Source organism: Limulus polyphemus, unplaced genomic scaffold, assembly GCF_000517525.1.
Source record: "Limulus polyphemus unplaced genomic scaffold, Limulus_polyphemus-2.1.2 Scaffold320, whole genome shotgun sequence".
In the NCBI taxonomy this organism is placed as follows: Eukaryota; Metazoa; Arthropoda; class Merostomata; order Xiphosura; family Limulidae; genus Limulus; species Limulus polyphemus.
The window spans coordinates 134,566-148,165 of NW_013665930.1; the positions used below are offsets into that span (position 1 = coordinate 134,566).

The following is a 13,600-nucleotide window of genomic DNA, read 5'->3' on the forward strand; positions in this document are numbered from 1 at the left end:
GGTTTTGCATGATATTACCCTGCTGGTGGTTGTCTTTTCTCCTTAGTTATCCATGATACTACATTGATGGTGGTTGTCCTTTCTCATTAGTTATCCATGATACTACCTTGCTGGTGGTTGTCCTTTCTCATTGGTTTTGCATGATATTACCCTGCTGGTGGTTGTCTTTTCTCCTTAGTTATCCATGATACTACATTGATGGTGGTTGTCCTTTCTCATTAGTTATCCATGATACTACCTTGCTGGTGGTTGTCTTTTCTCATTGGTTGTGCATGATACTACCCTGCTGGTGGTTGTCCTTTCTCATTAGTTATCCATGATACTACATTGCTGGTGGTTGTCCTTTCTTACTGATTAAGAGTGTATTAAGTTCCAGATTATGTTATTCTTTCTAACTTGGTAAAGTGTGATTAGTGTATGTCAAGCTACAGATCAATATATTACAAGGTTCAAGCCATGATAAGCTGTTGAACATGCTGCACCCTTTCAGCTGTGTGGACATTATAACCATGACAGTGACTTCCATTATTAGCTTAGTAGTTGTAATTTAAATTATGAGTGCTACTGACTGGTTGCCCTCCATCTGATTAACCATTCTAAATTAGGGATGGCTGTGCCTGAGCTGTGAGATTATTTGATCTGGCCATTTGGCCACTTGAGTTACATAAGAGCCTTTTAAATTCAGAATACATTTCATCTTTGTTACTTATTAAGAAAGACAGTCTTCTGTTAGTTCTCTTTTCTCATAATTGTGAATGATGTTACCATTCTTATAATCCTGTTTTCTTACCAGTTAATAGATATGACCTTTCTGGTTGTTCATTTTTCTCAATAAAATTAAAAATGATATACCATTCTGATTGTCTTCCTTTTTATTAAGTAAGAACAGACCTTCTGGTGAGTGTTTATTGCCTATAACAACATTTCTCAACCTTTTTGATACCAGGGAGCTGCTCCCTGCCTCCATGAACTGTTCAAGTACAAGTAAAAACTATTATGATTTACATGAGAATACTCTAAGATATTTTGTTAATTTGTTTGTTTATGTAAAATCACAAAGGCCAGCAAGGTGATTGTGATGGACTGGCACTGGTCTGTGGAATGGTGATTAAGTAACACTGACCTATAACACTTCTTGCAAGTCTTTATTTTGAAAAGCAGTCCAAATTTATGTAGAAATAGCATATATATATAAGGTATAAACATTATCATATTTGTATTTTGAAGTTTAATAGTCATATCTGCTCTACAAAATGTATTTTGTGAAAGTTAAAAGCTACTAATTTCAAAACCAACAGTTCTCTTCTTACCATTTGTGTATGTTTCCTAAATGTGTACCTTCAGAAGGTGCATTAGTGTGTCATGAACCATTCATGTTCAAGCAATGCATGGTGAATCTACTCTGAAGTATAATTTCAACAATCGTATTTGATTCTTAGTGGTAAACAAAAAAATCATGACCTATAGTTTGGAAAATCAGGAGCCTATAAAAAATACAACATTATTTGTTTATTTGATAACCTGAATATTTTAACATGTATTTTTTGACTGAAAGTATTGGAAAGCTTGTAAAAATAATATAATTTAGCTGGATAGTTTTCTTTTTTAACTTATTGAGAATGTTGTAACCTTACTAGTGATTTGATCTCTGTTTATACTTTCGCATTCTATTATGAATATGAAAGTTGATGTTGTGGCATGAAACTTATTATGGCAAGGTACCTTGTAAGTGTAATAGCATCTTTATAATAAGAAAGTTGTATTGTTATTAGTTATGATACAAATGTTAAAGTTTTTATTCTAATGGGATAGTGTATTGTAATCATGTGCCACATAATTGTAGCAGTTTGTATTGTGATAGCATGGCTATTGTTATTACTTATGAGACAAATGTTAAAGCTTGTATTCTGATGGGATAATGTACTGTAATCATGTGTCACACAATTGTAACCTTTGGGAACTGCAGACTTTATTTTACTTCTTTATTGGAGACAAATGTTACTTTTCAGGGAATACAGATTGTTAAGCATTGAACAATCAAGTTTGTTGTAATCAAGTGTAGTAGTTTTGAGAATTTAACTTTCAAGTTACAAAATCGAAGAGAAGGTTAAATGTCTGAAAATTTTTAACCTTAACTAAAGCTATTTCCAGGCCTGTATTTAGAAGGTAGTAGTTTATAGGTATATCTGAAACCATAGGTTCTAATGTCTTCCAACTATTATTACAAGAAGTTTTTACTATTGCTTTTTTTTTGTATTGAACTTGTGGTAGACATTTATGGTGTAGAAATAGTACTTGCGTTAGACATATACTTAAGGTGTACAGTTAGTATACAATATTAATTAGAATCTCAAATATGTAAAATATTTTAATGTAGACATCCATTTAAGAAAGAAGTATTTTTTTCAAACTTGGCCTTGGCTGCAGCAAGTGACGTTTATGCACCAAATTTCAAAAGTATTAGTGTCTTGTCCCAATTAACATATGACACGTGCATGACATCTAGAATCACACTGTATGACATAAACCATGAATCGGAATATAATGAAGCCTGTTGTATGCTCTTATAATTTTCTAGCAGCATGTATTGACTTGATCTTTACATTGTGTTTTTATTAGGAATTCCTTTTTCTGTCTTTATTTTAGTTTGATTAAAACCTTCTCTTAGATTGTTTTAAATTTGTTTGATTAATAAGTTGTTCGGAGGGTTGCACTTTATTAAATTATGCATTGCATCATTAATAGTGCTTTTCTTGCTATTCAGTGTGCTCTCCTTTTGTTTTCCTGTGTTACCATTATTATTAAATTTCTAGAATTCTGATGCTGATGAAGATTGTTTTTGTTATTAATAATGTTTGAAGAATAGTTTACCATTTCAAAATATGAAACAAATGTCTGGAACTTAGTAAATTAAAAGCTATGATTTGCTTAATGAATATATTTCAGTAAAAAGTGCTTTTTATTAATGTGAACAAATAATGAATAATTTTATTGATCTGTACTTATCATATGATTAGATTTTATAACTTGTGTTTAACCTTATCGTACCAAATTTTGCATAGGTATGGACACTTTTCAGGGATCAATCGGAAGGTTCAGTTGAAATACCAACCCAAAGGTCGACCTCGTTGCTCTAGCAGTGATGAAGGTGAGATTGAGTGATACATATTTTTTAAATTCTTATTATACAAGAAGTACTTCACATGCATTTCTTAAGAAGTGTTCTTTTTACTGGTGTTTGATGCAGTTTTGAAAACAACTTCCATGCATTATCTGGCTGCAGATTTGATATGTCACTTGTGTGTTTTATGGCTAAAAATATTGCTATCTCAGGAAATCATAGAGGAGGGAGGTTCTTATTTTATATTTAACTTGTCTATATTTCAAATTCGAGTTTCTAATTCATTAGCTACTTATACATGTTGTATGGTGGGCATAATAAAATGGCAACTGAATAATAAGACAACTGGACATGTTATGTGACACACAAAATCGATATTTAACATTTTTTTCTTTACATTTCCTTTTAAATTAAGAAATTAAAACATATATAATATCAAAATTTAAATTATAGAATACGTTTGGATGCCAATTTCATTGATGTAAGTAGTAAAAATGTTATTTAATAAAATTTTGAACATAATGCTCCAAAACGTTGTGACATGTGCGCTTTAACCTACCCAGGCGAAAGGGTTAAAGATGTTGCATATGGAAGAAACATTCCTGCCAATAAATTATAATGTTAGGCTTCAAATATGAATTTTTGAAGACCAAAAAGTTATCAAATTACTGTACTAGTACACTCAAAGTCACTGTAATTTAGTCAGGTCTTTAAATAAACTGTATGTGGGTTAAAAAACCCATTCCTGTTCAGAGCTATGACTAAATCGTCACACTTAAATGGTTTTGGCAAAATTATTATTTTCTCCTTCAAGTTATTTATAAACAACTGTCAGAGTTACATAGGGGTGAAAATGTTCTTTCTATTGGTTATAAGCAGTAGCTAATTAGTAGTAGGTGGGACTAGATAAGAGCTTTCAAAAGATTGGTGCAGTGGGAGGAGCCACTCTAGTAGACTTGGTGTTTCAGTACTATGGTCACCCATTTGATGTGTGTGGAATTTCGCAGCATAAGTATATAAAGGTGTTATTTGAGCACATTCTTATAGATGATACTACCCTCTCTCACTTTCACCACACTTAGAAAGTAAATGAGAAATACACTGACAAACAAAGATTTCGAGTATGTAACCATGTTATGAAATGTTGCGCTCGTGCATCGAACTTGCTAAGACTTGACGTAAGCCTTGTTTATTCTCCTGGGTGGAGGGGTAAAGATACTAATTTCTGCAATTTTATTACCCTGGGAAATCCCTGTTGAAAGTGTTGTAGGAACTATAAACTGCTATATCCCATATTGTGTTCTCAGAGCAAGGGGAATGTCACCTCACTGAATACGCGTGCGTTTTTGCACTCGAGAGTTTCGTATTATGGTTGTATGTAAACACTGTGTCTTATAACACGGGTGGTGAATTATTGCTTTTTTGTCAGCAAGTTTGTAATTTGTCGGTGACAGTAAAATAAACACAGAAAATATATGGGATATGTTTAGCAGTTGAAACTGTCAGGGGAAAAACTTTATATTTCTTTATATTCGTTATATTTCTGATTTTGCAATTTTTATTTTCATTCTACTTCAGTGAATTGTCTACAGGCTGAAGAATCAAATAATAAATGTAATAACAGGTAAAATATAACATTTTATTGAAAAAAAAAGGTATATATGTATTTAGGAGGTTCCATAGGTTGTGCAAATAAAATTCGAGATTTTTTAAAATGAAAATCACTTTGCACTTAGACTAGTTATAAAAAACAATATTTGCACAGACAAATATAAGTAAAAATACTTCATTAAAAAATCAGATTTTTTGTGTGCAAAAGGCTTCTAATGTTTATTATAAGTCTACAAAATTTTGAAAAGATACACTTAAAATATTATAGTTATAGCATGAAACTATAACAAGCACAAAATGGATTTTAGTATTTCCTCATTAAAAATATTGAAAGTTTTTTTATGAGTTATTTCTAGTACATACTTATTTAATGTGTTTGTCAGGTCTGTTTTCACATAATTTCTCTGATTTATTTGTGATGAAACTAATTATTACTTTTGAGCATTGTTGTTTATTTATTATGTATTCTGTAATTTGTTTCCTGTGTACATATTTAAGCATTCAACTTAGTTTCTCTAGGAACAGTTAGTTGATTAGGGTTATTTCAGGATCTTGGATGGACTGTCAGTGTACTTGCTACAGATCTTCTACAAGTCTAAGTGTTTAAAAATTCCATATGCTTCTTACCCAATCTTTTAAGATTCTTATTACAGTTTTTTTTCAACATGCAACTTGAGCTTCATTTGGTTTCAATATAATCGGATTTCTCAAGTGATTTCTTTACATGTTTCTATTTGTTGCATGGTCTTGTCTCTTTTGGAGATATTACCTAACCTTAAATGATTCATTCCAGTAGGTAGAAACATTTAGTATAGCTTGAAAACCCAATATTAGGTTGAGTTATGTTGTTTATTTTTCTTCTTCTCTTTGGAAATAACTTCTTTTTTGGCTGGAAAGTCTCCATGTAAATGTCAGTGTGTCACTCAGACATTCTTTTCGTCATGGTATGTTGTCCTGGATTTTGTTTGGAAAAGGGGACTAGACCCTACTATACGACAGCCTCAGAGTGATTCTGGATAACATGTGAATCACCAACATGGAAGAACAACATCAACTGTTGTGGATTATTTGTGTGCTGCTGGTCTCGTCAACGTGTGCCGTCCACTACGTGGCACCGGAGGACTGCCGCTGGGAGCCTCTTAGTGTTGCTGGAAGCAGCGACGTGTCCCTGACATGCAGTCTTAGGACCCTCAATGGTGCTTTCGACAATACCAACTTCAGTGTCATCCAGTCAGCCCACACCATCAGTCTGACAGTAAAGTGGAAAGACTCCATGTAAATGTCAGTGTGTCACTCAGACATTCTTTTAGTCATGGTATGTTGTCCTGGATTTTGTTTGGATTCCTACACTTACTGTGAGTTTTATACTCGAATGAGATTACAAAATATGCATACCTTCTGTTAAACATGTACTGCTCTTTGACTTCATCTCCATGACTGGGTTGTTCTAATACATTTGAATGTTTCAAGATGGTTTTTAAATCAATTATTAAGGGAGCATTTGCTACTGAAATCAGTTTCTTGATGCCTAGTCTTTTCATTTAGGCAGTAGATTCCTTCATAATGTTTTAGGCTTGTGTGTTACATTCTATGAGTTATGAAGGTTGTCCTATCAACTAGACTTTTGTCTTTCTTCTTCCTGTAGTATTGGGAGCTATGGGAGTACTTCATTTTTCTGACTATTGATACCCTTGCTACATCTCTCAGTTAAATTTTCATTTAATATGAATTCACTTGTCTAAAATCTGTTCATGTTTATGTCTATCCTCTTGTAAATTAGTTGTCTGAAAAAACGATTTTCAGAGTCAACTACTATTTATGGCCATAATTTGGTCTATTCAACCAACTTTCCATTTTTCTGTGCTTGTCTATCCATTTTTCATATTTATTTCTTTGTAAGATACTCTTTAATAAATAGCCTTTTTGTTTATGTATCATCTGAAATCTCAGTGTCTTTGATTTCATATTTGGTTGTTGGGTGTATTGTATCCTTCAGCTTCTCTGATCTTTCTGTTGTATTTTTCTTTCTTACAATGTTATTGAGTTGCTTTTTTTTCTGTTCGTTATTTTATGTAACTCCAATTTCACACCTTATTATTTCTTATTGTTTTTCTGGAATTGTTTTGCTCTTATATCCTTCATTACTACCCTTACCTGTATAGGGACTTTTAACTAATTTTTAAAATTCTCACATGACTTCTTTTTAACTTCTAAGTTCTTTTCCAGTGAAGAAGTATTGTGTTTTAATAATCTTTTTGTTTCATAAGAATAAAAATAATAGATTTATCATGAACTATGATAGTGGTTCATAATAGGAATCGCTAGGAATTGCACAAAACCATAATAAAATGTTTGGGCAAAAATCACCTTAAATAGTAAAGATTCAGTTCAAACAATACTTTAAAAACTTTACTATTGACAGCTAAGGCTGTACACATATATAAATGCACAATAAAGCATGTTTGTTAGATTTACAAGGAAAAGAAAATATGCTCAAAATGGCCCATTCTTCTTATTATTCTCTTGTCAGTCTTCAACAAAAATGGCTAGGTATATTGCACCCAAATCTTTTGTAGAATATTAAGTAAGGTACTGTGAAGGTTGTAAGGGTATTAAAAAGACAATTTGTGATCAATTAGTCAATATCTACAGTAAATCAACATGAACTGTATCAGCTATCTACTGGCTATGTTTATTATCGTTACAGTGTATAAAGTTAGCTACCATATCAAGTAATCCTTTGCCTACAGTTGAGCATAAAAAAAGCCAGCAAACAAGATAAATAAAAAATTGAGAATTTAAAACCTGCAAATAGGGATCATAAAAAAAGTAAGGAAATAAGGCTGGAGATACTGTAGACATTGTTTACTCAAATTACAAATCCCTATTTTGACTCCACCAAATGTAATTGTAGGTAACAGCATGGAGCCAAAAATCTACTTTTCTCAATGGCAGTCACAAACAACTCTTTTACTGTGACAATCTCCCCAGGTCTTGAAATGGCTGCCAAACATCTCTAGGTGTTGCCTGTGAGTGACATTGGTAAACACAAACATAAATTGACTTATCACTCAACTTTTTGAATTATTCAGTAGAGGCAAGGGCACACTCTATTTACTTTGTAAAATAATATCGCTTGTTTATTTATTGACTAAAATCAACTCAACAGGCAACCAATTGTCCATCACTTGCCTACACCTCAGCTTTTTCTACATTTTTGGTGTATTTTCACCATTATTTAGGTAAGTTATGTACACCATATTTTTGTATTGTACCTAACTGAAAAAGTGAAAATAAAAACTTCATTATTTTATTGTTTTTTGTTGTTTTTTTTACTTATTCTACATGGCATCAACCAAATCTTGTACAATATATATATACATACACACACACACACACTAGAAGTTATGATAACATTTTGGGTACATAATGCAATTTCATGTTTATGGAATACATTTGGCTTCTTATTGAATCATTTGGTCAGTTCTACTGTCATATATTGAAAAACCTTTTTCAACAAATGTTGCACATTTTCTTGTTGGATATCTAAATTTCCATTATTTATTGTTGTTTTCAAGAAATTTTAATACCAGATATTGGAAACCTTGTTGTCATTTCAAGTTGGAAAATAATAAAAGAAATCAAATTAAGACTTATTTTTTGATGGAGAATTAACAACTTTTGTAGAACTCCCTTGATATATAATTATGCAATGAAAGGGTCAAGTTAACAACTTAAGGTATCATATGTAGAATTATACATAGAATTTTCCCTATGTTAAAATACTTTTATTTGCAAGCTTTCAGCCCTCTTACTGAAGTCTTCATTGAGCAACAGTGTACAATTTTCCCGATGAAAGTTTTGGCAAGAGGGCTGAAAGCTAGCGAGTAAGAGTATTTTAACATAGTGAAAAATCCATGTATAAAATAATTCTACATATTAATTTATCTATGTTATGAGTCTTTAAAACAAGGTAAGGTAAAATGTTTTCTATTAAAATAATTTTGTTGTCAGATTTTGCTTTCAGTTCCTTAATAAACATCCCATATCTTAAGGCTTTGGTTGATTATTGTATATTCTATACTCATTAGTGCTCATTTGAATAACTCGTAAAACAAAAACTAATTTTACTGAAAATAAATTTTTGTTAAAATGTTAGAAAAAGTCAAACTAAGCTTAATTTCCTCCTTTTAAATTTTATGTGACACCATTAATGTCTACTGAAATTTTACACTGTTATGTATGTACATGCTTAATATTAGCAGTAATAGTTTTATTTTCATGTAAAAATGCTGTAATTCTAAAAAATAACTAAAATAATTAAATACATTTTCTCTAAAAAGTTGCCATGGCACTCTTTCCCCCCCCCTTTTTTTTGGTAGCTGTTTGAACAGTTATTTCACTAAACCATGGCTGCACTGAAATCTTATAACCTGTTTCAAATGAAAACTGAATGTTTTTAGAATGGATTTTCTATAAGCAATTATTTTATAAAAGTTCTCATATTGAATTTTTTTTTGTAAACATAGATATTCCTCGAGAACCATCTTTAGTCCTGATCCTGAAGTGGGGTGGGGAGCTAACTCCTGCAGGAAGGGTGCAGGCTGAAGAACTTGGTAGAGTTTTCCGATGTATGTACCCAGGGGGACAAGGTACGCATGACCTGGCAACAAAACTGGCACACACTCACAGTTGATTCTTTGTTCTTTGCCCTATCTGTTATTGTTTTCTTAAGTGTGTTAACTAATGACTGTAGCATTGGTTTTTATTCATTTTTCTTCTTTTGAGTGTTTTTTTTATTACCAAGAAGAGTTATTTGATGGTTTGAGTGTAATACTATTTTTTTTACTGCATGTTATTTCACAAGTACTTTTTTGCTCAAAATTTCTTGTTGTTTTTTACAAAGTCTGTGCACTAAACATAAAATAAAGAATTACAGAACTCTAATAAGGTAGATCTAAGAATTTTATCAAATTGGATCTAATTGCTTATAACATACATCATTACTCATTTAGGTTTTAGCCTTGGACATCGCTCACAAGAACAGTTTAATATTTAAAGTAAATAAACATACTGGCTAAGCATCCAGATCATTCACCAGTGAATTTACTTGGAGGACATCAAATCTGACATAAAGCACAGCATGACAATAAAATGCTGTATTGCTTTATCATCGAATCAGGCCTCCCAGTGAACTTTCAAAACCTTTATAATTGCTTAGTCTGTAATAACCCATAATATCCTATTTTTTATTTATTTGTTTTTTTAAATATCTTCAGTCCTTAAGAAATTTATATTTACATTATTTTTTTCTCCTCATTTAAAATGTAAAATTTAATTTGGTTCTTAGGTTTAGCTGTCATACATGTGCTCTGGAGTATACAATCGTTGTGGCCATTGGTATGTGAATATTCTCAGTTACAAGGTGATAAAGGTTATCCTTAATCATTTGATAGAAAGTGGAAACAGCTGTGTTGGAAATATATTCCCATATTTGATTATGTAGGACTTGTTTAAAATATACACTTTTGTAAGAAATATTTCCCCCAAAATACCCTGTATTACAATCAAATTTAGCCTTTATTTTAACCCTATGGTTACGGGTCCCCTTTCTGTGGTGTTTTGCACATGACACAAGCTTTAACTAAGTTATATTCAAAGTTTAAGTAAGCAACTTTACTATCAACTTATGTAAATGAAACTAGCATTTTGATGTACGTTATAATGCAAGGTTTTATACCATTTAAGTTTTAATTCCTTTATTTCAAAAGAAACCTAAAAAACAATTCTTAAACTGCAGTTTTGTTGTTGTCACATGATGTACAAGTATTCTTTTCTTCAGTTTATGTAACTTCGATACTTTTTCATGTAGACAGTACGATGCATAGACAGAAATTAGGTTTATTGCTCTGTTTACACATTCTTCTTTCAAGCTCCTTAGGGCACACTTGAAGAAAGGAGAAATAAATTTCTTGGAACTCATGACAGACACAATGCCCACTCTCTGCACATAGAGTTGCGATTTCTCGGCCAGTTATACTTATTTGAGTTAGATGTTTATAACAAATAGAAAGAGCACATTTTAAAACACAATCTCCCAATAGTTATTTTAAAATTGGTGTGAAGAATTCTATAGAGAACTAATCAAACTACTCTTAGCTTTTGTATTAGTATTAAGTAATTTATTTGGACTATCACTACGTTACTTTAGTTTTTATAATGCACAAGCTGTTATTTATGTTTTAAGGTAAATTTTTGAAAAGCTTGAAAATTTGTTTAAATGTAATCCAACTCCTCCTCAGTTCATGGGGATGGGGGTTAGTTTAGTAAGCAAGAGCAACAACATTCTGCAGAAAGCTAAAGTATCACTGCTGATGATACCATAATATTGGTCGGGGATGCCCATTGACATGTGATAAATAATAACAGTGCTTTAGGACGAGAAAGGAAATAAAACATTAAAATGAACTATATGTGCAAATGTAAAGGCATGCAATTAAGATTCTAACCAAAATAAGTTGTTTTAAGATTATCTGATGAAAAATTAAAAGGTTTATACATTTTTCCTTTATCTTAATTTTAAACATTTCATTGTGCTATACATTGATGATAATAGTTACAGTTAGTAATATGGTAGAGAAAGTGAAAAATAACATAAATATTTACCTTAGAAAAAAACTTTTTAGGAGGTGCTAGGGGTTATGCAAATGAAATTTGAGAACTATAAGATGGAATCACCTTTCACTTGAACTATTCAGAGTCTGAGTGAAAATAATTACAATATATAAATATCGAATTTATTGGAACTACTTGATTAAAATAATCTCATTCTTTGTGTACAAAATACTTGTAATCTGTACCAAAATCTTACCAATCTTTATGAAGGTATTCGATGACGAGGAACCCACTTTGAGACTAATAATGCTTGGAGACGGCTTGAATAGGTAATGAAGAAAAACTTTAATGTAAGTTCAGCATAACAGCAAATGTACAAGGTTTCAACAATGTTTTGTCATCATCAATCCATCTCCAAGCAAAATTGTAAATATTATTGAACTGTTTATCACTCTCCATATGAGCAAATGCCAAATGGATATACCCGTAACCATAGGGTTAAAGTCTGGCAACAGCAAACACCAGTGGGAGGCCTGCTGATTAACATAAAAAATAAAAAAGAGGAAGTTTGTACTTATTTGGTTTTGACTGATTAAGAAAATTTGTATTTTTGTCTACTCTATAAATGAAACCATAAATTAATCACATACAGGGTTTTATCCAGGTTTTCTTAAAAGTGAAATATTGATCCTATTCCAGTGGGATCTAAATAATTTTATCATGCAAAAATGATGACTTTTGAAATATAATCAGTTTTCATTCATACTTTTACGTATATTACTGCTTTAAAGTCTCCTTTTCATAGCATAGAGAATATAAGCATAAGAACTTTTTGTATTGTTTAAACATTTAACGCTAGTTTTTCCAAAAATGTTATTATTTCTTATATTTTCTTCCAAAATATGAATGATTTTGACACATGAAATCTGGATAAAACCTGAAGTAAAATGAGAACTAACAACATGAAGGATGTACACATTTACAATAAATAACTTATTTGTTTTGTTTTTTATTTGTTTGTTTTTTCCTTTAAATGCAAGCTATAGTTAAAGATTAAATCAAATGTTTTTTCATATTCAGAGATGGAGTGAATCGGCCTTGGGTGTGTGCCACGGCCAGGAGATGTTTTTTGTCATCAGTCAGGCTTGCACGTAGATGTGATCCTTCTTTTTCCAATCCTTGCATCTTGATTTACATCCTCAGCATGTTTTCTGTCTCTTCCCCTTTTTGTTTTTTAATAACCTTTAATATAGTGCATTGAATCTGACCTGTTTCTGAAATTATTAGCAGCTACTGATTTTTACAATCACTCAATTTGTATTAGTTAAATATTAAACAAATTGTCTTGTTCATTATTGTATTTTCTAAACATGAGATAGCTTTTTGTTAGCTCTAATATAGGAAAAATGCTTTCACTAATCAGCTGTGAGAATTAGATCCTAAGCTGGTCTTTAATTTTAGTAGGAAACTTTTGAATGCTTTAGTAACACAATTATTTCACCTTACATTTCATATTAGAACCTTACATACCAGTATACTTCAGGGAGTTAAGAACACCTTTACATTTTACATAGTTCTGTTAACACATTTTCTGCTGTTACATGAATTAATAACTCAATTTTATAAAGAATATTCATAAAAGTCCATAAAAATTATGTTGGCAATTTCCAGGTCTTGATAGTGCTTAGAAATGGTTACTATTCTACCACTGTTACTGAAAAATAAGAACCTAACCTATAAAAATAAAAGTTGGCAATTTTTGTAACATGTTTTTAGTTTTGTTTATTGGTATCTTTCTTTTTTTTTCTCGCAAAGTCTCAGCATGCAGCTCAAAAATTAGGGTCTTGATGATACTTGATGTGCTGAATGTTGAATCTGGATTGAAAAGTACAGTGACATTACTGTTTATGGAACATTTCTGTAGATTTTACTTTTGAGACATTTATGCATCATCCATTCCTTCAATTCTCTTAGATTTACAGTACTGTGATATATTGAAATTTCAGTATGATGGTACATGACTTCATCTTAATTTCTTTATTCAGTATTTTTCTGGCTGTATTTTCTTATTTTATCATTCCCACAGTTTTTGCTTTCATAGTGTTGAATTCAGACGCGTTGTACCATTTAATTGAATAGTACCATTAATTCAGACAAACATTTTGAAATGTACAGTGCCATTTTGTTTTGGTTTTCTGCATCTGAATAGGAAATACTGACATTATATATATATATATATATATATATATATAA

At 31.2% G+C, this 13,600-nt stretch overlaps 1 protein-coding gene across 12 annotated transcripts in view; it reads left to right on the forward strand.

The window, feature by feature from the left end:
• LOC106457347 (inositol hexakisphosphate and diphosphoinositol-pentakisphosphate kinase-like) overlaps positions 1-13,600 on the forward strand; it is a 211,293-nt gene that overhangs the window by 109,705 nt on the left and 87,988 nt on the right. For 11 of the 12 annotated variants that reach the window (XM_022383235.1, XM_022383240.1, XM_022383244.1 and 8 more), the window contains 2 exons: positions 3,063-3,148; positions 9,262-9,384. In XM_022383235.1, coding sequence (XP_022238943.1) covers positions 3,063-3,148; positions 9,262-9,384 — 209 coding nt within the window. The remainder of the gene's footprint in view (positions 1-3,062; positions 3,149-9,261; positions 9,385-13,600) is intronic. The other variant, XM_022383237.1, reaches the window with a different exon arrangement.